Here is a 27934-nt window from a genome sequence, read left to right as displayed (position 1 = left end):
AGATTTGTTTAAAACAACAGCAACTATACAAATTGTTTACTGAGATGTGTACACATTAGTTACACTTACTATAGGATGTAAGTATATGTACTCTTACTATAGGTTATCGAACTTTATATGCATAGTCATAGTTGCACTTCTTAGTACTTACGTTATTCTGTATTTGATCTGCTGTTAAAATATATATTTTGTGTAAGTCGCCCCGGGTAAGGGTATCTGCCAATTAAAAAACAGAACCTAACGCAACGGATTCATGTAGGTAATTCAATTAAGTATTGTACGATGTACGTGTATTTTTCACAGACCACAACGATACTCTCGTTTATATTAATTTCTTATTACTACACAAGTAATACCACTTGTAAACGTACAACAGACATCATGCACTTCAGCGACATAAATGCAGTACGATCTTCTAAATGTTTACTTATTTATTTGTAAGTAATTTAATTCCTGACAGCTTTTCACAACGATCACACACACACACACACACAGGTGAAGCAATAACAGAAACTTTGAACTTTAGAGGAGATTATAATGGTCAATTATTTGCCATCTGAATGCACACTCACACTTTTGTGACTCTAGTGTGTATTTGCTCTCAATAAGGAAGGGGTCACCATGTTTTCCAAGGGGCACGGTTTCGTACAGCCACTGGAAAATGTGGTGATGCAGGAGTTCTCCCAATGTTCCTGCTAATGCGCGCACACACACACTTTTGTTCCCCCCTGACGCGCTTGCTCCCGTATGCAGACAGCGGGGATTGCTGGCGCATGCGCACATCCACCGGGTCACAAGAATCCTAGTGGTCACTGAATTCGTCGTAACACCTGCGTTGGAGGTAACAACTGGGACGATGCAGGAATGAAAGCACTGTTTACAATGTGCATGGAAGATAAAGTTAAAAAACAAACTGAAGGAAGTGTACAGCGCTGCTGTCTATGAGGTTATAACTATAGAAGCATCACAGAGGCTGCTTTCGATGCACACAACACGATTTCTTGTGATTTCATGCAGATGTCCTACTAAATGGGCTTCGCTTTCGGGTGAATTGTATAACAGCACTTTTAGACTTGCAGAACCGGAGTTAGACATTTGAAAACGGAAAGATATGATACTGTTTTTTTGGGGAAGATTTGTTTATTCCCAGTATGCATTTCGTTTAGGCCTCCTTTCCGCCTGCATATGTGACGCATTTAGGATTAAAACCGCAAATGGGAATGGGGCCAGACTAAATTTGAGGCAGGCCGGCCTAATAAATGTGAACGGGGTCTTAGTCACTGTGGTATTAAATATTTGTTATATATACCTACACATACAAACACACACCACCCTTGATGGCAGCATTATACTAATTGTTTTAAGTGTCACCTACTGCAGCAGCTGATTACTGATGTACATAAAAAGCGAAGTATATATACAGCCTGTCTGACAGTGTATTGATTTTAAAGTTGCTGTTTATAATGGATTATAATTTTGCTGCATTTACCTCACAGGATTTGACATATGACATCAGACATGGGAACCAAACATCAAACAGGATATTTCTGTTCTGAATTCCTGGGTAAATGCCCAAATTAAAACAGACAATGAAACAATGAGGAAAGTATATTGGATCAAAAAGAGTCAGATACATTGTATTATCAGTATTATAATGTAATGTATACTGCAGATTGTAAACCATGTTATTTGCATTTGCATCACTTCTGGAGAAAATCAAGAGTGCTGTGAAACTGAAGATTACTTCTGGATGTGTTAGCTCCACATATATATTTGTATATTTTCCACAATAAGATGAATGTCAATATCACAGGCATATTTTTTCTTATTATTCACATTCGTTTTAAATAAAATTATGGTTAAGCACTTACTTCAGCTTTTCCTCAGTCACAAAGTATACTTTGCTGATGGTCTGCCACAGGTACTCATTTAACTGTCTTTTCTTACACGTTTTTCAGGTTATGATCAAAATACTGCAGAAATATGAGGGATTCTCCAGATACCATGCAGAACAAACTATAACTTCAGTCAGAAAGCCCGGTGAAGACCTGAAGGATGCACTGTGGATTCATTAGATGTTTTCAAAATGCTAAGACAGGCAATACGTTTTTTTTTTCATTATTAAGCTTCAGAGGTCTTTGGAACGGCTGTTATTGTAAAGGTTTTTTGGTTTCTGTCATTAATATTCTCTAAACTTTAAACTGCTGATGATTGGACACATTTTATGCTAAAACTGGTTCTCTAATCTGAAAAAACTTTTTTTTTTTATCATATTGAAAATTTGGTCCACTGTTATTTTTCACCAAAAAGTGCAAAAACTGCCTGTAAGTTCTAATTAAAAACATTCCAATGTAAGTTCAATTAACATATGTTTGCACTTAGTTAAAACAAAGTTACAAGATGTTGGTGAGATTTATTTTACAGGCGAAATTACGTAACCAATCATTATTCAGAAAATGGATAGTCTTCCCTGCACCTCCAAGCAGAGAAGAATCCCTCAACTGGATGGAGAAAAGCACAGTACGCAGGGGAGACATTGAATCAACAATACTGGGTTGGCTGCACTTTTATTTGTAAAACTAAGCAGAGCCTCTTCAATCTAGTCTGAACTCCTGTTGCATTTATTAAGTAAGTGATATATGAAATAGTTAAAAGACATCAAGACCAGTCTTAATAAAAACACATGCACAAGCTGAAATAACACAGGGAAAGGGAGGGGTTACATATGAGGCGCCTCACAGTTCAGTGAATGCCACGATCAGGAAGCATTTGAGCACAACGGCCCCGAGCCCTCATCAGTGCATACAGCCCAACCTGTGGAAAGTGAAGTCGCTGTTGGAAAACTTTTAAAAAATGGCAGTCGGCAGTAAGTTGCTTAAATGTATTACTTAAAATTGTCACTGTTGTCGGCGTTTGAATATTAGCGACCTGTATTCGTTTTCTGTCTGTATTTGCATTCATTTGTCCTGTATTCGGTGCATGTCCTGAAAGTGTTCTGCATTGCCCGTTTTTCTGTCATGGGATCAGTTCTCGTTGGATGTGTTACAGTGCAGAGGGCTATGTGTTCGTTCAAGCGCCGTGCTTTTCCGCGAAGGGCTTCTTCACCTCCACCGGCGATTCGCGGTGTATCGGTGGCGTGCATCCACTATGTGTAGGGTACGCGGTTAGGAAACGCTGCTCCTCCATGTGATGCCCCTGTGAAAATAACAGGATTGCCACTGAGCTCAAAGGCAGTTATGATTGCCGTGGTTATAACGGAGGGGGGAGAGAGATCGGGAGGGGCACACGGAGTCCCTCGCAGTCGGGGTTAAGGTGCGCTGTACGGGCGCAGCGATCGGCGAGCTGGTGCCTGGAGTAAGTAAGGGAAGTGATAGTGAGCGCCTGCGATGGAAAGCGCAATACAGATAGAGAGCGAGTTACTGAGATGCGGGCTATAAGGCAATACATCTCCCAGACGCTGCTGTACTTCAGGTGTCTGTCCGTCTCTTATGAAATAGAACACAAGAGACCCCCACTCGCAACAATATTAATCACACAAACACAATTCAGCTATATATAACCCATTATTTCTAAAATGAAAAGACCCCAGCCTAGAGAAAAGAGAAACCCGGTCGCTATAACTCACGTTTCCGGCTGTTGGAGAAAATATATGCTGAGTAAGTTTGAATAAAATAAGCCTCTTTTTAACGTGATCAGTAGAAATCTGGACCTACAAATCATTTAGAGATATCTGCAAATGACTTCCTGTATGTAGCCCAAGATGATCACTTCCTGTTATCTTTGTCATTCATTTCTATGGAACTGAATAAGGAAACAGGAAGTGATCATCTCAGCCAAACTACAGGAAGTCATTTGAAGATATCTCGAAATGATTTGCAGATAACTTTAAATGATTTAGAGATATCTTCAAATCATTTAGAGATATCTTCAAAAAGCACCTTATTTAGTTATCTCTAAATCATTTGCAGATATCTCTAAATCATTTATAGATATCTTTAAATGATTTAGAAATACCTTCAAATATTTAAAGATATCTTTAAATGCATTTAGAGATATCTCTAAATGATAATTTGGCTTGCCATACCATCACTGTCTGCTGCTGTTTAATAGTTTCTTCTTTTTTGAATAGCACGTTTACAAAAATAACGAAAGTGTATGACTTCTCACTTTAGCATGATCTCGATTAATATTGACAATAAGTTAAGTATTGCAGATATTTCTCTCTGCGTGAGAATTAAAATGTGTCCCAGTATTACAAGTGCACGTTTCGCAGACAGCACACTGATTCCGCCCCAGTACTGGCCCGATGACGTCATCAAGCCAGATCTCTTTGGTCTGATTCCAGAATGTAAAACAGCCTGCTTTTACAACAGTATGTTCTCACCAAGCGTTAAAAATAAATAAATACATAAATTCAGCAGTATGTTTACCAGGAAATCCACCTCTACCATGCAGTGCAACTAACATGTTCTTAGCCACTGCAATTCATTACATATTATACTTTAGCAATGACATACTAAAAGTATAAAACTGCAAAAAAACATTTTAACATTTAAAAACTTGAAGGCAAAGTTATGATTGCATAAGTGAAATTAAGGAAATGCAAATTTTGAAATGTGTTTTATTTATTTGAAGTTTAAAATAAACTAGGCAATTTGTAAATCTGTCCTTTGGGAAACTCTTATAAATATTCTATTGAATAATAATATGTATAAGATGAAAACATTAATTTTAAATGCATCAGTGTCCAGAGCTATTGTTGTAGTATGTTGCACAAATTGTGCTCACAATAAGGAACAGTTGTAAGGTCCTCATGGTGAGAGATGAGACGATTCTCACTCCAAGCTCATCCATCCATTATCTTCACGTCTTAGATCTCAGTTTGTTTATTTCAGGCTCACTAAATATGTGAGAATTAAGAATAAGACTTGTAATCCTGACATTCTGTTATTATTATATAAAGATTTGTATTTCTCTAAATATTTAATATAAAAAAACGTATTCATATACATATACACGTACGTATGTAAAACATTGATTTTAAAGGTTCACAATACTTGAGTAATATCAAACTACTAAATCTATTAAACAGGTTTTGAAAGGCAAGTGCAATGGTAAGGGCAGAGATGGTAATCAAGCAATGGTATTACTAAAGACCATTTTTTATAAATGCTGACATACAAATAATATATAAAGAGAAACGATTCATTGGTGTAAATGAAAATAAAATATCTGTATTACTGTTTGTGTATTTCACCTACAGAACTGTATGCCAAACCCATTTGAAATAATCATAATCTAAATTATACATTTTAATAAAAGCTATATCAATTCATACTGTATTAATATATTATGGTGATAGAAAGCATAGAAGGAATAAACACTACGTTTTTAAAAGTTATCCTTCTTCAGTCCCAGTGTAGGTTCAATTGACGCACACAGTTGTAACAGTTCAGAGTTCATCCCTAGTATGTTGTCCTGCTGACTGACAGCTGCACTGAGGGCCTGTTGAGCAGTTTGACAGCAGAGCTCTGACTCATGCGCGTCATCAATTAGTTCCTATTTTTACGAATATCCCATCCCCCTATAATGATCACAGCTATAATCCATGCGGACACACAATAACAGACATTACTGTAATTTAATGACACAACAACACACATGCAATTTTACATATAAACGGGTTTTCATAGAGGCACATACATTACAAAATAGGAATGTCAATGTAATAATGGTTTAATCCATTTTCTTTTACTTGTTACATTTGAGTTACAAGACTACATTTATACACGCTTTCATTACCTTATATCGGATGTGAAAATGTGGATTGAAAGAACTATAAAGTAACGAGATAAAAGTCACTAAATAACTAAACTATCTAAACATTATGGAACTAATAACGAATAAATACCAAAAAATAAACTTTGTCTCACCTCATCGCTCAAGCGTCTGCCTCTGAGGTGGTCGCGGTGCAGACTGGTGCCAGAGAGGCGCCTCCTCTTAAATGACCCCCCACACGAATAAAGACTGAACTGGGCCCTCATAAATCTTCAATATTGGCATTGCAAACTAAACATTTAACTTTTAAATATGCTAAATATACTTAAATCTCTGAGTCACAAAATACATAACTTAGTCAGTTTAGTCTGAATCTAAATCCATCCATCTATTTTCGAAACCGCTTATCCTGGTGAGGGTCGTGGGGAAGCTGGAGCCGATCCCGGCAGGCATAGGGCTCAAGGGATGTCCATCACTGGGCTCTAAATCTAAATGTTAAATCTAAATCTAAATGTTCAATCTACAAAGTTAAATATAAATGTTAAATATAAAATGTAAACAATTCAAAACAAAACTATCTGATGCATTGTAAAAGAACAGTAAATGCATTAGAGAAATTAAAAAACATAATAAAAAAATAAAAGGAACCAAACAAAACAAAACCATCTAATGCATTTTTTTAAAGGAGAATGGCCAGTGCATCAGACAAATCAAAAACAAAACTACCAAACAATCAAAGCAACAACAAATCACCAAGTGCATTTAAAAACAAATAATTTCAATAAAATCATCATATTATTTTAAAATACAATCATTTACATTAGTGCTGGTAATTGTAACTGATAGCTCTTTAACAGCTGTGATATGATAATCAAAGGCAAACCATCATATAAAACTCAGAAGTTTTATTCATGAACTTCAAATTCAACATTTACATAGAACAAATGTATTATTTAAATTTGAAATGTGATCATAAAACATTAATATTATTGCTATAAATGGCATTGTGGTTAGTGATCTGGACTCATAACTGGTAGGTTGTGTGTTCTAATCCTGGGTGGGGCAGTGCTGTTGTACCCTTGAGCAGTAAAATACGCAGATGTATAAATGTAAGTCACTGTGGATAAGAGCATCTGCTAAATGACATGTAATGTAATAAATGCACTTTGTTCTAAACATGAACATTGCAGTCAAAACATGAATAACTATACAGTCTACAATAAGCAAAATGCTCAAAAATGGCATACAATTAGAAAATGAAACAAATGTAAATATTGGACTAATGCTCAAAAGCAATATTTTACAGTTCAAAAATAACTATTGCATTTATCAAAATATAATTGTACACTAAAGTAAACATTTTCAACATCGTCAGTCATGTTCATATACACAGCATTTCCAAAACGAGCTCTCTTCAGTCTCTGTTTCCAATCCATGTTTATTTGCGGGTAATCACTGTATCAGCTCAATCTGAGTACAGTTGTAAGAGGGCCTCACAGTCCTGGTGGAGATGTTCTTCCTATGCTTCCCAGTGCTGGTGCTTCACTCCGGACCGGCTCCTGTCTCTGCTATGCTGACTCCTCTCCACAGGCTGTGGTCCCTCGCCGAGACCTCTGTGTCCTCAAAGACCTGCAGAGAGAGAGAGAGAGAGACAAAGAGCCAGTCCAGTGGACATGGGAAGCTTCACTCTATGTCTGTACTACTGAGACCAGCGTGTCAGGTCGGGCTCTGCTACTGAGGAGTGAGGGGTGAGGGCCCAAGGACCCGCGGACCAGACGTGTTAGGAGGAGGAGTGCCTTTCAAAACATCAAAATATAGTTTAACACATATATTAAAATATATTGTCTTTTCTGGAAAATATATTACAATATCTTGTAATATACTTTAAAATATGTTAATTAGTTTTTGTATTTTGTGAAATACATTAATATATTTTTAAAACGTAAACATTTGAATTATGGCCACTTTTATATATTGAAATACATAATACTTTTTTACAATACTTCTAAATATATTGTTGACATACTTTTAAATATAAAACTTATTCACTGATTGTCCTCAAAACCCTTCCCAGGTAACAGATTTTAATAATGTTTTAACCTGAAATTGCTTTAAAAATGTAAATTTGATTAATGAAATACAAAATAAAATGAACCAAAATGTATTTTTCATTAACCATTTATGGTGCACATTTATGTGTACATGTCCATGTTCAACAGAGAAAAACACTTTTTTGTTAGAATAAATAAAACAATGCAAATGCGATACATTTTTTCGTTTACAATATTATACTTTATAATAACGAACTTTTGAAATAATAAAAACAAACCATAAACTAAAATATAAATAAACAAACACAAATGCAAATAGGGGCACATATGTCATTTTAAACATCTGTTCTATGTCTTTACCACTGCATAGACGATCCCCTCTTCCTCTATGGACTCGTGGCTGTGGTGTCTAAGCAATCGAGGAAAACTGTAAATCTACAGAACATTTACATGTGTTTAATGTCCTTCTTTAACCACTTACAAACACAAAAAGAACTTAAGCTTGTGATGTTTTGCTATTCACATTGAATAATTAATGCAACTTTTTTCTTAAGTTATTAGGATAGTTTACATTATAGTTCGCTAGTTGTATGACCTAACAACCAATCCCAAATTACAAACCTGTATCCATCCACGTTTTTATTTTACCTAGTATTGTAGTTAAAAGTATAATCTGACGAATAATTACATACATCAGTAATAAAGCTTGGTAGGCTAAGGTACAAGTTTGTGAATTTTTGTTAACTTTTGATTTGACCCAGAGAGGATGAAGGAAATGCACATAAGATACTGTTTATGAAAATGAAACCTAAAATATAAAGCACGAATGACATTTATTGTAAAATATAAAAAGCCGTTTAGTTAGAAGTGCATCTGTACAGCTGGAAAAGACAGTTGCCTTTAATGCTGTTGACAATGTTTGGACGGGTCTATTGCACAACTCTATTCCTGTTGTTGTTAATGGGGTAGAGCTGTGCCAGAAAACCTTGGTTTATCACTCTACACTACTGCCAAGCACTAAATACATATTATCTTGTGAAAGTCTAATGACTAATGATGGTTCTGGTATTATTTTGTAAACTTGAGAGCTGGAATCTAACCACAGATGGTAAAAGGTGTGCTAACAGTACTGTGGCTATTATGAGCAAGATATTTAAATGATTAGGCCCTACTTGATGCAATATGCCATTGACTCAAGCACTCTCGTATTACATTTAGCCCTCTATACAGTGGCTCTCAAAAGTATTTTGACATTATGGACATATTCTTTGTTGATCAGTGGCAAAAACTCCTGATTAAATCCATTCTGATTTCATATTGTAACACAATCAAATGAGGAAAAGTCCAGGGGGTGAATACTTTTGAGAGCCATTGTAATTATTTGTTCAGCAATGTCTTAAAATATTGATGATTATTATTGTTGTTGTTGTTTTCTACAATAATAATTAAAAATGTTAAATTTGATTTGAGGTGTTTGCCATTTATCATTAGTGTCAAACTAGTGTCTACAAGGACAAAACATTTCAGTGAATATTGTGAAAACAAAGAATGTGTTCTGAACCCATTTATAACACTTTAATTAAGCACACACTCACTCACTCACACACACACACTTTTAACTCAAAATTGGACGACCACAGTGATGGAAATATTTGCTTGGTTATCTGCCTGTAATACTTCCTGCATAATGCTCTTCTTGGTTTTTGTAATAAAAGAAACAAAAAGTGCTGAGTGAATGAAGTTTCCTTAACATAACCCAGTGGTTCTCAATCCTGGTCCTGGAGGACCCCCTACCCTGCTGGTTTTCGTTCCAACTGAGCTAGCAATTACTTAATTGAACCCGTAAAGTTAAGTAAATTGATTACAGTTGACTCTTTAAAACGTGCATCTGATAGAAAGTTATACAATTTTATAGTTAACTTAAAAACTCTACTTATAAAAAGAATTAAAAGGCTCGGATTTAGGAAATTATTAGTTCAATTAAGGGTTCAATTCAATAATTGAGAGCTCAGCAGGGCAGGGGGTCATTCAGATCAGTAACATGAATGTTGGTATTTTAATTACTAGAAGCATACAAAAAAAAAACAGTTTGGGACTGTTTTATGTAAGACCAGATATGGTATGGTTATAGAGACTTAATGTATTGTCTTGTAGCTTTTACAAAGGCTCGAAACACTAAAGCTAACATACAAATAACAGTGTGGTCTTTATGTAAAATGAATTACATGGGCATACGATACGTTATTTTCATTTTGGTTTTGAAATTCTTGTAGCCTATGTTAGTAATATGTTCATTGAACTTCAGTGTAATGTCCTTGTACTCATGAAAATTAGTATTTTAAGTTGGCTCTTTAATAGTGTGCTCCAACAGAAATTGCATCCTTTTACGGAACGTGGTCCTCTTGGCCTTCAATCTATTTGCATAGTTTACTTTAATCTTTTTTTTTTTTCTTTTCAGATACCCAGCAATTAGAAGAACACAGAAGTGGGTATGTACAAGCTAAGTGTTTTTTCCTTATCCAGTTCAGGAATTATGGCATTATAGTTTTCCTCTGCCTTCATTCTTGGGTGTCAAGTTGTTTAAGTTGGCAGAATTAACAATGCACAGAATAAAAATATATACAGTACTGTGCAAAAGTTTTAGGCAGGTGTGAGAAAATGCTGTAAAGTAAGAATGCTTTCAAAAATAAACATGTTAATAGATTATGTTTATCAATTAACTAAAAGCAAAGTGAGTTAACAGAAGAAAAATCTACATCAATTCAATATTTGGTGTGACCACCCTTTGCCTTCAAAACTAGGTACACTTGCACAATTTTGTAGGCATATAGTCAGGTGTATGATTATACAATTATACCAAACAGGTGCTAATGATTATCAATTCAATATGTAGGTTGAAACACAATCATGAACTGAAACAGAAACAGCTGTGTAGGAGGAATAAAACTGGGTGAGGAACAGCCAAACTCAACAACAGGTTGCTGAAATGTACTGTCAAAAGTTATACACCATGGCAATACTGAGCACAGCAACAAGACACAAGGTAGTTATACTGCATCGGCAAGGTCTCTCCCAGGCAGAAATTCCATAGGCTTGGAGACCACTGCAGCAAACCTTATTGTGCACTTCTGTCTTATTATTAATTTGTTAGCAGACACCCCTATGCAGGGTCTGATGTGATCTTACACGATCTGAGGCAGGTTCCGATGTAAAAGGCTAGTGTTTATAACTTTTCCCTGGTTACAAATATAGAAAATAAGGAAACTTAATGTGTAATTTCCTTTTTTGTGCTGATTTTAGAAAACAAGAAACTCTGCCTTGGTATGAACCAAGAGACCATTGCATTGAAAATTTAAAAACACCAACCGTAGAATCTGGTAAGTTCTCCACCAAGCCAATCATGGACACATCTCCTTGGAGCAGCAGAGAAGGTTTAATTACATCTCCTTACAATGCAATGAAGACTTCTGACTCTGTCTTCAGTCCTGATTCAGATGAAGCCACCACAGATACAACCAAGCTTGAAATTATGGAAGATATGCAACATTACATTTTGAATATTGAGTGTGATTCAGGCTCTGCATCGGATCCCCCCCCCACTGTCACTGTGCCTGCATCTCACAGCACAGATGAAGATCCTGAAGAGAAGCCCGCCCAGGAAGAAGCTGAAGATATGGATAAGGAACCCAGAAGTGAGGCTAAGACTAGGAAATTGAGAAGACTGAAGCGGAAGCGAGTGTCAAAAGTGCTTGCAGCTTCCTGTCCCGAGTCTAGAAGCTTGTGGGCTGTTTTCCCAGGAGCATCTGATTGGTTACAAAAGAAGAGGACTGATTTAAAACCTCAGCAAGTCCTGGCCTGTCTGTGGAATGTGTGTATTTCTGGGCTATTGAAGGGCAGGGTGTCCAAAATACAAGGTAAGCATGATTCCCAAGTGAGACAGCCAACATGCATGCTGAAGTCGTTTAGACTCATTTACCCACCAGTGCAGTGTTGCCTGCAATGTAGATCAGGCATGCGATACGAGGGTATAATCACACTATATAATCAAGACATTTGTAATGAGCTGTCTGGCTTAGAGTTCATTTGTTTCTTAACTTTGAGAGGCTAACAGGATACTATCTCAGATCTCTTAATGTGCACAGCTGGTTTACAAATAGAATCGCTTACAATCGACTGACAGCTTGTTGGCCTGGCAGTTCAATGTGATCATCGGTGTATTCTCCCGAAGGATTGAACTCCATGAAAGCAGAAACTGCAGTGTCTGTTTTTGTCTTTCAGATTTTCTCCCCATGATCATCTGCCTCATGTTTGTGTTCAGGTGTTTTGGTGAGTCGATAAACTTTCTTCTTGATAGGCCCCGATTCCATCAAATGAGATTCAACTCAGAAGCAACAACTTCCCTTCAACAGTCTTTCCACAAGAAGGCTTTAGGCAAACAAGAAGGCAAATATTTTGTCTGACTCGGATGTGTGGTTGGACTGCACCGCCTTTGATTTCTGTGCTCTAACAGTTCACAGTTTTCAATATGTTGCGATGGACATTTTATAAAATATATATATGTATTATTCTGTAGCTCTGGGATTCTAGTCTAAAATAATACTAAACTTTTATTTTCTCAGGCTCAGAGGCATGCATTGGCAATGTGGCGACACTGCAGTTTAACATTTCAGATCACGTGGAAGGAGTTATGAATATTATTCATGACACGACATCACAGTATATCTACACCAACAGCAGCATCCCTCTGAATTGTGATCCTGAAACACTTGAAAAATACTACCTCTGCTGGGAAGTGCTTAGAAAAACACTGAGACTTTACATTAGTAGTGTCTCCAAGGCTGATGCAGGGGCATACATCCTAGAGTATAACAGCAATTCAAGTGGAAAGTCTGAGAGGGTTAAACTGACTTTGAAAGGTAAGTTCTGTTAGTTCAAGAACATTGAATTGAAATATTTGTCTTGCACTAATGGCTCCTCTTTTAAGAGGATCTTAATCAGCTTGTATGTATGGAATATATATATATATATATATATATATATATATATATATATATATATAATAACTTTTCTAATTGTGTACATATTTAGGACTGCCATGCTTCCGTTATACTGTGCAAGTTATTCATACTGAAGATAGAACTTAGAAAGAATGTCTTAAATGTAACACATTTTGTGTTTGTTCAAGTTTAGAGCCAAAGTTTTCCAGTACAAAAATAGGCGTTTCCCAGTTTAGCAGGTGCTGACTGTTTATTCCCTTCGTCGCATTAAAAATGTTTCTGCTGAAAGGGACTCCAGATGAGTTAAAGTGGGTTAAACCTCATGAAAGACTTCATTTGAGAAATGAAACCATGAATAAAGCCAATATCAAATAGACAGAACCCAAGCTATGTAAGAAGGCAGTAAATATAATTCAATAATTATACTGTTCATAATGTAATGCTATAAGTGACTTCACAGTTTTGGAAGTGGCTCTACTGTTTTTGAACTGACATTTATTTTAATATATTTTTTAAATGTATGCAGTCAACAAAAGAGATTCAGAGCGTTTATGAGCATGACTGCCAGTGACAATCTCTCTCACAGCCGATAAGAACAATACATATTGCACATCCGTGTACTGGGATGACTCAGATTGTGTTGAAAATGGTCAGGTTTGATACTTGTCCTGAGTAATCATTTCATGAATAATGTGTGTAGAGGAGTCATTCTGTATATATATAGAAAGATACAAATGCATTTCAAAGGAATGACAATTAATGCAAAGGCCCATACTTTGCTGCAGTGTTATTTTTGTTTTACATATATATAGTATTCCTGACAGATACAGTGCCCTTCATCACTATTGGTAAAGATGAGCACAAAAGGTTTGTCACAAGAAGTATTCTGATCTTCCCTAACCCTTAGGTTTTGTATTAATATTTGCACAATCTCCTGCCAAAGAGGAACCAAATTGCACTACTTATATTCCACTTGGTCTTTATAAACTAACCACCCTTTACCTCATTTCAGATTGTAATCTCAAGAACCCCACCACACTTCCGACCGACAGCCCAAGTAAGTTGTCCTGCTGCTATTTCTGAAGTGGGTTTGGGCTATGCAGGACCCCCCCTCCATCAGTGTCCCAATAGGAACATTATGTCCCTATTGAGTTCAAAGCCAGCTGGACACTGTATGAATGTTAATTTAACTTTAGTGGAGTTCCACTGGGACAGCATCAGGCCCTGGCGATTTACCATTAGGCACTGTTCTGATGGCCTGTTTAAATTGTGACACAGTTGGGGGAGATGTAGGTGGGGGTTGCAAGCAGAGATTCGCAGGTATGACAGCTCTATGGCTGGGTTTATTTTAAAACCTAGCTCTTCTTTGAGCCTCATCTACACTTTTCTTGCAGTTTCTCTCTAAATCTGGTCAGCAGATCTGTAGTCCAGTTCACCAAAGAAAAACAAGAAGAGAGTTCGTAGTCAAGAGATCAGCAAAAGTCCAATTACCAGGGCAAGTGCCAGTCCAGGGTCTATTCCACAGGGGCCAAAATAGGTTATGAACAGCCCTCTATAACTCTGCCCCGCAGTGTGTTACAATATGTTGATGCTCCAAATTAACCTAAACTTTAGTTCTTTATATTCTGTGAGTTTCCCTGACAACACGTCTGTATCTCCACAAACGGACTGTAGCCATTTACAAGGAAGAGCTCCGATAGGGCTGATGTCTGTCTAGCTCGGCCTCTTTTTAGCGGTAAAGCTGTACAGACAGGGAGGTTGTGTTTGTTTTTACCAAAGGGGCTTACAAGACATTACTTTTTTTTCCAGTGACTAGACATTCTGATTTATTCAACCTTACCTGCCAAGATAAACATATGCCTTCCCCTTCTGTCCCTCAGTCCTCAAGAATGACATCCCAGAGGAAAATGTTATTGCTCAAATAGTTGATCTTCTAAAGCTCAAGAGACAAAATAGTGATTCTCATTTCAGCCTCATTTTAGTTTCAGTGTTGTCTGACCCGTTTTTTTAAACGTTGCTCCTAACATTCACTAGGAGAAATAGGCGAGACGTAGCATTTAGCAGTAGCAGTCATAGTTGAGACTTGAAGGAGATATCTTGCTCAGTCTCATTAATGGCTCATTTTTTCTCCTTAGAAGAAAATGAGCAGTACTAGAGCTACTATGGAGCAATATGTGAGTCATGCATTTTATGTGTAAATAAATCAAGGACACTTTCACAAATGTTGAAACAAATGAACCCTTTATTAAAATGGTCAAGTTTACCCTACACAAGATACAGCAATGCTCTGTGTATTAGTGATTTGTTTTAAACAGAACAAGTAGAATAATGACAGGGCTATAAGCTTGACAACATTTTTTTTTTTGAAATTCAGAAATAAGTGACTTCAGATTGCATTTAAGGTACAATAACTGGTGCTCGCTGTCCTGAACAAGCTAGTCCCTGTATCTCTCATCTTGTGACAATAGATGAGTGGTGGAACATAAATAGACTAGTAAATTGAGATCTGAAAAACTGAGGTATAGAAATTATACAAATATACATTTGAGTTTTTGCAGTATGCCCTATTGGTTTGGAGTGTGGAATATGAGACCCAAGCTTGTTCAATTGTATAAAAAATAAAATGGTTTAATATGCTGCAAATAGAGTAGCATTTTACATTTATTTATAATTAAGTTAGGCTACCAGGTAGAGTGCAGTCATGCAGTCCACTGCAGCCCTAACCCTAGAAACTAAATGTCATTTTGTGTAGATCTTTGTTATAATATTATCCAAAACAATAGTTAAAATTTAAGAAACATTTATTTAAAGAAATAACAAAATTAAAAAGATGTGCAGTTAAATGACAATGATTAAGTTACCATCCTGGTCATCTTTGGGTGAGCCTGGGGTCTGGTTAATAAAATCTCATCTTCTTCGTTGGGAGGAACACATGTAAATGAAAAAAGCAGTTTTTGCTCATACTGCATTTTATTAACAAAGAGTCACTCATAAAACACTTTCACCCATTTGAAAATGACAATGCCAGTTTTTCCATTGCCAAAGTAGCCTAACTTTGGTTTACCATTTAGCCCCCGACAACCTGTGTCGTCTACTTTCATTTGATAGTTATCTTCAATCGCATTAGTAATGGGCTTTCTTTTGGCTCCCAAGCGGCTCTTTAGTCAAATAGTTTGCGACAGTTTGACTATGATTGGTGTTAAAACAATTCAAATTAAAATTATTAAAATGAAATCATACTCTACCTTAACCACAATGCATTTAAAAATGCATTGGTTTGTTATGAAAAAGAATGCTATTAAACATTTGCATTTAAAGTATAAAATTGTAATGTATACAAAACAAAGTGCATATAAATCTAACCATTCAAAACGAATACAATCTGAACATAATACAATATTGCACCATATTAAAGAAAAATAAATAATTTGCAAACTGAAGCATCCCAAAAATTGAAATAAATATAAAAAAGAATGATGCTATTACACATGCATTTAAAGTATAACTTTCTGAATGTATATAACAAAGTGCTGCCAAGTGTCTGTGAGCAAGTTGGCTCTGGTTCATTGGTTGACGGTACGTGTCTGATTGAAGGAACAACAGGCTGCTAGTCTGTTGCCGGGGTCACTACACGATGTCTACAGTCCGACCCGATGTTAAATGCGAGCTGCGCACTGTGCACAACCACTATTTTGAACCGAATTGATCCATTTTGCGTCGTGAAGCAGCGCGCCCAGCCGAGCGCTTCAGTACAGACACACTTGACTGATCTGACATCCCTGTCGTGGATCTGCGTCACAGCCTCCAAATCTCGCAGAAACACGCGTGATCCGCACAGAGAAACGTCAACAGACACGGACGTGCACATGTACAGCTCCCGTCTGTGCAGCGCAGATCTGCGCTGCTGCACCACTGGGATCAGGGGATTTCTGCAGATCTGTGCAAAACTGCGGAAAGAACGCGACCACAAGCCGCTGCTGCCGTTTTAGTTCGTCTGTGCAGACAAACACAAAAAGCGTATATTATTTTAAAATAAACTGCACCGAAACAACCATTGGTGTTTGAAGTATTATAATAAATACGTATGAAAATCGTATTCTCCGGTCATGTTTATTCTTCTTCCGTCAGCTCGGCTCTCATTGGCTGCTGATCACGTCACTCTGCACGATCGGCGCCGATCGAGTCGTAAATATAAACACGTTTAATAAAGTCGTAGCGGCTCCGACCAGCTTACGATCGGATCGGAGGCCAGCGATGCATCAGCCCGTCTGTCACTGCACGACCAGCGGCAGCGGGACCCCGACCAGGCAGCGCCGATCTGTCGTGAGGAACAAATCGGGTTAAAATCGTGTAGTGTGTGCCGGCATGAGCAGACCGGAAGAACCGATGTGTGCGCTTGAGCATTTAGGCCTGGATTATTATTTTCGTTCTTTGAATTAGTCATTTAAAATTACTACAATTCTTTTGATTATAAAAATATATTTAAAAAAAAAATGAAGATATGAATAAATAGATCCGGCTCTTCTGATATGCGAGCCGACTCCCAACGTTCACCTACAGCCACTCATCCGCATCCTGGCCGAGGTGGAAGAGCTCACCTTGGGCTGCGGCTTAAAGCGGAGCCCCTGCGCCTGAGAGTCACCGGCCGCGGGTTTAACCCCACCGTGCAGTAATAGTTAGCTAACATTTACAAGTTCATAGCCACATATGGTCAAGGTTTAAGGCTAGATAACCTTAGTATATGTGGACCAGATTCTTCAAAAAGTTTCAGAAGCCAAATATACACCTTCTAAATGTTACAAAATTAAACTTAACACACATTAAACTTCTCTTCTTTTTGCGAGGCCCCGTGGTGCTCCGTTGCTCCCTGTGTTCCCCGTATGTTAATCAGACAACGTTTAAATTAACCAATCACGACGCAGGCAGCGCTCTTGTCCAATGAAATGTTCTAATGCTGGTTCACAGGTCACATCATTGCGCAGCCTCCGAAACCGCTAAGTGGATAAAGCTTGATATTACTTTTACCAAAGAGTAATACTGATCAAGTGCAATTGTGCTGCATTTGATTGGACTCAGGAGTAGGAAAAATCTGTTGTCGGGAAGTTTGAATCATTTAAAAGAGTATATGTGAACAGGCATATCGGCTAAAACTTATACAAAATAAAAGGTTAATATAGTTAACTAATAATGACATTTTCTATTCTATTTATATTTTTATTTTATTCTATTATTTTATTCTTTTTCCTTTGTAGCCTTACTATAGTATGGTCCATTAATTAGTTGCAGTTGGAAATGTAATGTAACTGGAAGAGAGAGAAGTATTTTGATTTTGATTATGTGATTGATATTTTATTCAGTTTTCAAATGCTTATTTGTAATTATCTTATTTATACTTATCTGATGATAAGTCTCTTGTGGAACAGTTTCTTGGTCAGAGATTACATAATAATGTTGTGAAGGCGTATAACAGCTCAAATAGGGAAAACTGTTTACACTTCAAAGCAGTATGTCAAAGCTAAACAAAGGATCAATTATACAGTATTATTTTGTGATGGGATGCAGATCACATATGGCCAGATTGAATTACTGTGTTCTTGCAAAGAAACCAGTGAATGTCAAAATGAGACCCAATTTGCACTTGTGAATGAATTCTCATTTGCAGGCATACATCTTCTGCTGGATTCTCTGACAGATGGGATATGTTTTCACTTTGTGAGCTCAGCTTACTAGAAGTTCCTGTAAAAAGGACTGTAGTTGCACTTCATAGTATTTTGGGAAAGTTGATGTTTATTGATTTGTCCTCAATGTCTGGTATTGTGTTTGTTGCACATTTCCCCAACAGACTTGAAAGGGACTGAACATAAGTCAAAGAAGAGGTCATATTCTGAACAGAAGAGCATTAGTTAAGAGAACTAGTTAACAATTCTTATTGAAAATTAGAAGTCTAAGTTGATGGACAGATATTACAGTTTGTATTGTGATGCCATACCAAAACAAATACTAGTGATCTCACAGTGATCTTTTCATATAGTCATATCTATTGTCACCCTAAAAGGTCGCTTTTGAGCCCTGCATAAGAAGATATAAATATCTGACTATACTACACTTACTTACACCAGTTATGAGTCTGTTCTGAGATATTTGCAGTTTTGCTTTGATACAGCTAAAATGCGGTCTTGTGCTTGTCTAAATGGCTGCATTACATAAAAGTGATACTTTTATAAACTTGAAAGACACTTGGAGCTGAGTGATATTAATGATATACTCTAACTGATTATTATTCTCATTACTAATAAGCAGTTTTCCATGTCCTATTTAAGAGTAAGTAATATTGTTAGATTATTGATGTTGAAATATCCAGTGGAAATATTGTTACATTTGTTTTTGTCTGCATTATGTAACCCCAATTATCACCATGTAAATATTAAAACATCTGTTTAAAATATCTTGGAAGTTTGTTTTGTCATAGACAAGCATATAAATCCCATTACAATGAGGTCCATGTATTTGAGTTTCTTTAAAAAAAAAATGTTTTTAAGAAAACAATGACAATTCAGCGAGTGCTTGTGGATAGCTCTTTATTTGCTCTGTCTGAGCTCAGCATGAGATGCATGACTTTGACTGGGATGAGAATAGATTGAGTTTATAGAGAGAGCACACCAAACTTGAGAAAATCTGAGAATTATATTAGAGCTTGAGGAGATCTATTTTGAAACTAAAAAGGAGGCTAATTTGAGATTTTGTGTAGCTTTTTCTTCAGGAGAAAAAAATTAGAAACAAGAGAAATAAGCCATAATCTCGTTTTGGTTTCACACAGACCTCATTGTTGTCTAGGAGAAATACATGAGACATTTTTGAGAGCTCTTTTCTAATTTTCTTTTCCTCTGGGATTTTCTACCATGAAGTTAGCAGTTAAGCGACTCTTTCCACCAGCTAACCCCAGTCTAAGGCACAACAACCAGCCTGCAGCCCCCTTATGCACATTAAAAGAAAACCTAGCTTCCAAAGAGAACCATGAGCTCATTTTGACTTGCAGCAAAAATGTATGTAGCAAGAATGTAAAAATATCAAGGCCTAAATGAGAACTGTTTTTGTTTTTTGTATTTTCTGACTTCCAAAATCCCCTGGCCTGCCTGATGATTGGAGAAAAAACTCTAAAGAATCCAACACACACGCACACGCACACGCACACCCTCCTCAGTTGTATTTCCTATTCTGTCACCAGAGGGTCAAACGTTTACGCCACAGAGACAAGGAATAGACTGTAATGCGATCCGCCTGTATAACCCGTACACTCTGCAATGGTATACATGTTTATGAAACAACACACTCGCACACATAAAGAAGTAACTTCTTGTGAATAAGAGTGAGTTAGAAACCCATTGGTTTTAGTTAGGGATCATGTCAAAGGTTTTATTTGTGGCCTGACAAAAAAATAAATGTTGGTGTTACAGAAGTGGCCCTCCTCATGATTTAAGTGGCAAAGAACAGGAAAGACTAAGAAGTTTTTCATTATTGACTGCTAACTCATGGTAGCTCCCTAGCAGACAATCCATTTGTGTTGCTCATCAGTGAGACCTTGACTAATGTTTTCTCTGTTCTCCGTCTCCACACAGACATCCCTTCTACTGCTGCCCCAGACCACAGACATGGCCAGTATGGTGAGCTTTCCAACCATGAACACACATCATGGCTTTCTTTAATGTGTCACTCTTGCGTGCATTACCCTGCAGAGTGTGTGTGTGTGTGTGTGTTTGAGAGAGAGAGAGAGAGAGAGAGAGAGAGAGAGAGCGAGAGAGATTGCGAGAGTGTGTATGTGTGAGTGTGAGGGCTTTTGTCTTTTCTAAAGCCTTTCGATTGCTGCACTGATCTATAAATACCATTGCTTAATTTTCTTCACATTCATGAATGTCTTTTAATCACACAGTGTCCTCAAGGGGATTTCTAGGCTCTGAGCAGCCTGGCAGGAACCAAACTGATGTACTTCCCTTTTTTCCCCTCTTTCTTTTTCTTAAATTATTTATTTTACGGGTAATTGCTGTGATGATTCCATAATATTTATACACACACCCTCATACTCACTGTGACAGAGTGTCTGTTGATTCACCACACAAACAGTCTGCAAAGATTGGGAAAAACCTTTTTTTAAGGGAGCCATTTTCAACACAAAAACAAACAGACTTGTCATTTATGTTCATGAAATAAATAAATAAATAAATAAAATAATTGTCCCCTTTTCCCAGCCAATATAAACAGGCCACTTTACAGCAGCCTTATTCAATCAGGCAAAACAAGCCCACCCACTGAAACAAACTCACTCACTCACTCACTCACAAGGGTCAGAGCCCTCTTTCTTACACTTTGTCTTTGCTTTAAAAACTCCAGAACCAGAGACTCTCTCTTCTAGAGAGCATGCAACTCTCTTTTAAACTAACCAAATGCTCATCATGTCCCAGTGGACTTAATCTGGTTAATTGGTCTCACCACAACAAGGCAATGAAAGGATCTTAGCCCATCAACCCAGACAATTAGCAAGGGCCTGATTGTTGATGACTCAAAACCTCTGCCACCAATTGAGCTAGCAGCAAGAGGTCAACCAAATTCTTATAACTGCTTAATGTTCAAAGCCTGTCCCAGTTCACCAGCAACCCATGAAACAGGAAGTGGGACATCAGTGAGAATCAACAGGGTTATAAGGGTTATAAGAAGAACTGAGAATCTGACCTGGTAGATTAATATGTCCTATTTTTGTCCCTCTAGAAGTGTTGATTCCCACTGTCATTGTGGTCATAGTAGTTGCAGTTGGATTCCTCTATTACAGGTAAGACCCCCTCAGTATGTTAACTTGGCAATTAAATATGTGCTAGAGTCTCTGTGAAGACCAGCGTGGCAGTGTTATCTGTCCTGTTTTGCTGAGCCGAGGCCTGTATTGTGAAACCCAGAGCTTCAAAGCTGTCTCCTGTCAGCTTCTTAAGACAACTTCTTTGGGTCTATGTATTTTCATCATGCACACTTCATCACGCACTCTTCATCACAGGGTAAAGTTCATCACCAGCATCAGTTCATCACTGATTTGTATATTCATCAGCACTTTGCGTATTCAGATACAAACTACACATTAAAATAGGGATATAGCACATTTATTGACGCTTTATATTTTACAATGTTAAAAAGTGTATACATATTTTATTAAACTTGTATTAATCGAAATTTGAAATACATATTTTACTTTGTACTGTATACAACGTGAAGCGTTAATGGCTCCATCTGTGTATTACAGCTCCGTACATTAATGCAGAAAATGCACTTTTCAACAGGGCTGTTTGTGTTGCATTTAGCAGCCTGGCAGTGTCTTATTCCATGTGCTCGTGGAGGACAGGCAGACGAGCTAGATCACCTGTGATTCTTCAATTGTTAATGTGCACATATACATAATGAAGGAGAAAAAAATATTAATACAATTAACTTTTCGCAAAATAAACTGTGTAAACTGGAGTATACATCCGGATGCACATACACTCACCTAAAGGATTATTAGGAACACCTGTTCAATTTCTCATTAATGCAATTATCTAACCAACCAATCACATGGCAGTTGCTTCAATGCATTTAGGGGTGTGGTCCTGGTCAAGACAATCTCCTGAACTCCAAACTGAATGTCTGAATGGGAAAGAAAGGTGATTTAAGCAATTTTGAGCGTGGCATGGTTGTTGGTGCCAGACGGGCCGGTCTGAGTATTTCACAATCTGCTCAGTTAGTGGGATTTTCACGCACAACCATTTCTAGGGTTTACAAAGAATGGTGTGAAAAGGGAAAAACTTCCAGTATGCGGCAGTCCTGTGGGCGAAAATGCCTTGTTGATGCTAGAGGTCAGAGGAGAATGGGCCGACTGATTCAAGCTGATAGAAGAGCAACTTTGACTGAAATAATTACTCGTTACAACCCAGGTATGCAGCAAAGCATTTGTGAAGCCACAACACGTACAACCTTGAGGCGGATGGGCTACAACAGCAGAAGACCCCACCGGGTACCACTCATCTCCACTACAAATAGGAAAAAGAGGCTACAATTTGCACAAGCTCACCAAAATTGGACAGTTGAAGACTGGAAAAATGTTGCCTGGTCTGATGAGTCTCGATTTCTGTTGAGACATTCAGATGGTAGAGTCAGAATTTGGCGTAAACAGAATGAGAACATGGATCCATCATGCCTTGTTACCACTGTGCAGGCTGGTGGTGGTGGTGTAATGGTGTGGGGGATGTTTTCTTGGCACACTTTAGGCCCCTTAGTGCCAATTGGGCATCGTTTAAATGCCACGGCCTACCTGAGCATTGTTTCTGACCATGTCCATCCCTTTATGACCACCATGTACCCATCCTCTGATGGCTACTTTCAGCAGGATAATGCACCATGTCACAAAGGTCGAATCATTTCAAATTGGTTTCTTGAACATGACAATGAGTTCACTGTACTAAACTGGCCCCCACAGTCACCAGATCTCAACCCAATAGAGCATCTTTGGGATGTGGTGGAATGGGAGCTTCGTGCCCTGGATGTGCATCCCACAAATCTCCATCAACTGCAAGATGCTATCCTATCAATATGGGCCAACATTTCTAAAGAATGCTTTCAGCACCTTGTTGAATCAATGCCACGTAGAATTAAGGCAGTTCTGAAGGCGAAAGGGGGTCAAACACAGTATTAGTATGGTGTTCCTAATAATCCTTTAGGTGAGTGTATGTAGGCAGACAATATTCAACAAAAGCATTTTGAAATGGCTCCATCTATTACAAATCCGTATCAATGCAAGAAACGCGCTAAATTGCATAATAGCTGCAATGGAGCTGAACGTCTGAAATATGGGAATATATTTAATTGATTTGGGGAATCCAGTCAATGCAGCTGTTGTGGGTGATCTTTAACAAATCTTTGTTATGCTTTTGATTCAATGTGAGCAGTTGGCCAACCACAGATCCCACAATAAAATGCGTAAAGATTAAAGTTGGGGTGGGTCAGTACTACAATGGTTAACACCATTGATTTAAAACCTGATTTAGTATTGACCCTATTGTGTGTAGACTAGTATTGACTGGTATTTATAAACTGAGTAGAGCTGTGGAGTCTGCAGCAACTCCATGGCAGGCAATAGTATTGCCTTTCCTGTTACTTTTGAGTTCTATGACTACAATCAAATACACCGATGTGGTTTCACTCTGGATAAGACGGGGGCAATCTAGTTTGAGTCAATCTCATCAATCTCTCTTCCCAGGAGGAGGGTAAGGAGACAGAATCCTCAAAATCAAACTGGGTAAGAACTTTCCATTTGTATTGCAGAAGTACCTTTCTTAATAACGTTTAATATGGTTACTGCTGACATTAATTACCCCAAGGACTGGGGGTTTCTTATCGGCATTGCTTCTGTTACACTGCTTGTAGGGGAGGCAGCCATTAGGCTATGGACCCCCATTCTCTCCTATCAGAGTTTGCATTTTATGCTTCTAATCAGCATGTTTGTACAAATTGAGCTGGAAAATGTATCAGCTGTGTCTGAGGCCACTTGAGTAGGATGTGAGTATTTCTAGTACAGTTAAAGCTGATTTGAATTGTGAGCATAAGGAAATACATTTCTAGTGTGTTTCCAATTATGTGCAAATATAAAATAACTGGACTCCTGGATGTCTCTTACAGCCACCACTTAATTTTTCATTCTCTTTTCCATATTCTTTATTGCTTTCTTTCCTTTTCATTTTCTTGTTTTCTTTTCTTTCTTGCTTTCTTTCTTGCATGCTTTCTTCTTTACATGCTCTTTCTTGCAAGCTTTCTTTCATTATTGCATGCATTTTTCATTTCATTTTCGTCAATGCTTTCTTTTACATTATTTCTTTCTTGCATACGTTCTTGCTCTTTTTCATTTTTTTATGCCTTTTATCTTTCTTTCATGCTTTTTGTTAATTGCATGGATTTTTCATTCTTGCATGCTTTCTTGCTTTCTTTATTGCATGCTTTTTTATAGCATGTTTTTAAATTTGCTCTTTCATGATTTCGTGCTTTCTTCATTGCATGCTTTATTTCTTAATTGCATGCTTTTTTATTGCATGTTGTTAAATTTGCTTTAATGCTTGCTTTCTTTTTCTGCCATGGTTTCATTTTCAATCTTTCTTGCATGCTTTTCTTTTTTCTTTTCATGCTTTCTACCTTTCTTTATTGCATGCTTTATTTCGTAATTTCTTGCTTTCTTTTGTTATTGCATGCTTTTTTATTTCTTGCATTCTTTCTTGCTTTATTGCTTTTTCATTCTTTTTCATTCATGCTTTTTTACTTTATTGCATGCTTTCTTTGTTGCATTATTTCTTTCTGTAGCTTGCATCCTTTTGTATACGGGCCAAGAATTAAAACAAACAAACAAACAAACAACAAAATATATGTACACCTCTGGAAACAATTAAGAGACCACTTAACAACTTAACTTGGAGTGGTCTCTTAATTTTTCCAGACCTGTATATATATATATATATATATATATATATATATATATATATACAGCAATGATAGTGAATGCTTATGTACCTCTTCTATCTAGGCCAGAGACACATCCGTTGCAGAACCTCAATGGAGAGCACCCTGGGAACAGCGCAGCGCAGGGGATCCAACCACAGGAGTGAAAAGGAAGAGATTTTAGCTGTTGAAGTGCCTCTAAATCCACCCCCCCTACTTTTATTTGTTGCTTCTGCATTACAGTTGTAGTTTTCATTTGGCCTGGCTTATATAGACCAGTGAGAAAGGTCCTATTGTTTCAGTGCAGGAGTAAACGAGAGTAGAGAAAGGGAAAGGCTCCATTCCAAAGTGTACAGGACGACTGAAGCAGTCCTCCCATCAACAAGGTTCCTAGTTTTCCACGATTCAAATCAAATGTAGTAGACCTATTCTTAACCAGAATATCCTTCAAATTATAAAAAGGCTACATTTTAATATTTCAGCAAAAGAGCAAACTGTCCTCTGTTTCCTTTGGGGAAAAAGCGCCCTGATCACAATAGGACAGTTTGTGTACAATGCTTGCATTGTACATGCATTTATTTATGTAGTTTGTAGATTAAATATATATAAAGAAAGGAAAATTAAATTCTCTGCTAACCCGAAAAATTCAATGTTTTTCTGTGGCAAACGTATTTCTAGGAACCTTGAACATCACAGATATTAAGGGATTCAACTTTTTTTTTAGTTTTGCTGCTTTTATTACCTTTCAAAAGAAGGCTATAAGGACAAGCTTGACTGTTGATAGATTGTTTCAGAGCGGTGTGCAGTGCTCCCATGCTATATGACCACCCATGGCACACTGCTACAATTTTTAAATGTATCCTATATACCACTATATATTCTATAAATAGAATATACATTTGGCATAACCTTCTCAATTTGTGACACAAGCATTTACAATTGGTTTGTTATCAGGGGATTTTTTCAAAATTCCTGGAACTGATGCTTTTTTTTTTTCATTTCCTGTATGAATGCCTGGCTTGATCAGAAACTAAAAATGCACAATCATCTGCTTTTAAGAAAACACACCTCCGTAATTCAGTGACAGACTGGAAATAAAAAATGACTTTTCAAGTAGACCAGCCCACCACATCTGGCCTCCCAGCTGCTTGATAGGGGAGTGACAAAGTTGTAGGAACACAAAGGAGTAGTGCCAAAAAAACAAGTTTATTCCAAAATAGGTCGGTGTTCAAGCAGAAAGCCAAAAATCACAGTCAACAAAAATAAGTCCAAATAAACTATACAAAACAAAAGAATAAAATAAGCTCTGGACTCTCTGTAACTAAAAGCTAAATGTAACTGAAAATACCATCAACTAAACAGCCACATACTTCATAAACCAGGGTAGTATATGTACAGGGCAACGTCTCTCTACTGAAGCATCCAGCACCCTTATATTGGTGCTGGCAGGCTGACTCCTCCCACACTTTAAACCAACAATGAAAACTTTTATGTAAAACTAACAATAAAATAAAATCAACCTAAACCCACAACGTAACTTTGTGTTTTCCATAAAATTCCTCAAACAATAAAAAGTAAATAAATAAATAAATAAATAAATAACCCCAATAACCCAGATTCCACTATTCATCGATCTACTCCCCCCACAGATAAACTTGCTCTTGCCCCCCCCTTTAAATACCAAACCATTGGTGACCCGCACCCCTTTAATACAACCAAAGTGGCTGTACACACAGACATCCATATCACTCCCGTAATCCCAACAAAACAAGGTTTGTACAGGATTTAATAAAGATCTTAACATAACTAAAAACTTAATAAAGTTACAGATTGCCCTTATCAAAAAGAAACATCTAAGCTGGCTCCGTGAGGAGTGAGTTTGCCTCCTCACACTCCACCAACCTCACACCAGCCTGTAATACCACCAGCAGCTGCATCACTGCTATTGTTGTACACTAATGCAGTACTATTGTCTAATGCTCCACAACACACACACACACTCTGTAAAACTGACATATTGATGTAGTATTGTCTGTCTCCCTCCCAGCCCTGGCTCCCCATTGCCTACCGCTTCAGCTGCAGGTGTTGCACTGACTTTGCTTGTGTTAGACTCACAATCGTTGTTGGCTCTGCTGTCGCTGTCTCCGTCTTGTGCTACAAATGTCGTTTGAACCATGGACCAGGCTGCGCCATCCTCTTTCTTATGGACTATGAAGAACTGCATTTCTTTCCCTGTGTGTTTGTGTGAACAAGGTCACTGCCTCACTGTCTCACTATGCTACTGTACTGTGCTATAGTCCAACCCTGATATCTAGAAGAACAGGGTCTGATAAGAACCAGTTTTCACCAGCAATCTGGGCTTGGTACATCGTACAAACCCCCCTTATATTAAACATTACATATGCTTTTATTTTCCCTGGTTTAGCAATATATGGGTTTCCCTAATGAGTTGTCAGGCAGAAACCAAATTTCCACTCATGCTGGGACAGACATGTGGGCCTGGTCACCATAAAAGTGCCTTTACTTTGTATGTTTTCTAAGACTGTTCTTGAAATCGCCTTTCAAACCTCTTCCATGCAGCTGCTTGTAATAAAAAACGTTTGCTTGAAAATG

The 27934-nt window shown here is 37.5% G+C and overlaps 1 protein-coding gene and 2 long non-coding RNA genes across 4 annotated transcripts; 2 read left to right on the top strand and 1 right to left on the bottom strand.

Annotated features, from left to right (window-relative positions):
* The first annotated feature begins 774 nt into the window (after positions 1–774).
* LOC136764811 (uncharacterized) lies at positions 775–2096 on the top strand. The gene is made up of 3 exons (XR_010821241.1): positions 775–841; positions 1497–1564; positions 1959–2096. It is a non-coding gene; the product is annotated as an uncharacterized LOC136764811 (long non-coding RNA).
* On the bottom strand, positions 1594–3755 carry LOC136764809 (uncharacterized). Its single transcript, XR_010821240.1, has 2 exons — positions 3626–3755; positions 1594–3195 (listed from the first exon to the last, which is right to left on the bottom strand). It is a non-coding gene; the product is annotated as an uncharacterized LOC136764809 (long non-coding RNA).
* LOC136764808 (uncharacterized) lies at positions 2760–27934 on the top strand. 2 transcript variants are annotated; one of them, XM_066719137.1, is made up of 10 exons: positions 2760–2866; positions 10288–10318; positions 11130–11206; positions 12108–12155; positions 12449–12745; positions 13839–13883; positions 20443–20487; positions 21587–21647; positions 24096–24134; positions 25407–27934. In XM_066719137.1, exons 1-10 carry the CDS (start codon positions 2854–2856, stop codon positions 25486–25488), a joined length of 738 nt encoding a protein of 245 aa, XP_066575234.1. In that variant the 5' UTR covers positions 2760–2853; the 3' UTR covers positions 25489–27934. The 2 variants fall into 2 exon arrangements, with proteins under 2 accessions (XP_066575234.1, XP_066575233.1); XM_066719136.1 differs by having other exon boundaries at positions 11130–11743.

This window comes from Amia ocellicauda, chromosome 12 (genome assembly GCF_036373705.1).
Source record: "Amia ocellicauda isolate fAmiCal2 chromosome 12, fAmiCal2.hap1, whole genome shotgun sequence".
NCBI lineage: Eukaryota > Metazoa > Chordata > Actinopteri > Amiiformes > Amiidae > Amia > Amia ocellicauda.
The sequence above is the reverse complement of the archived record's forward strand: the minus strand, read 5'-3'. Positions and strand labels throughout refer to the sequence as shown.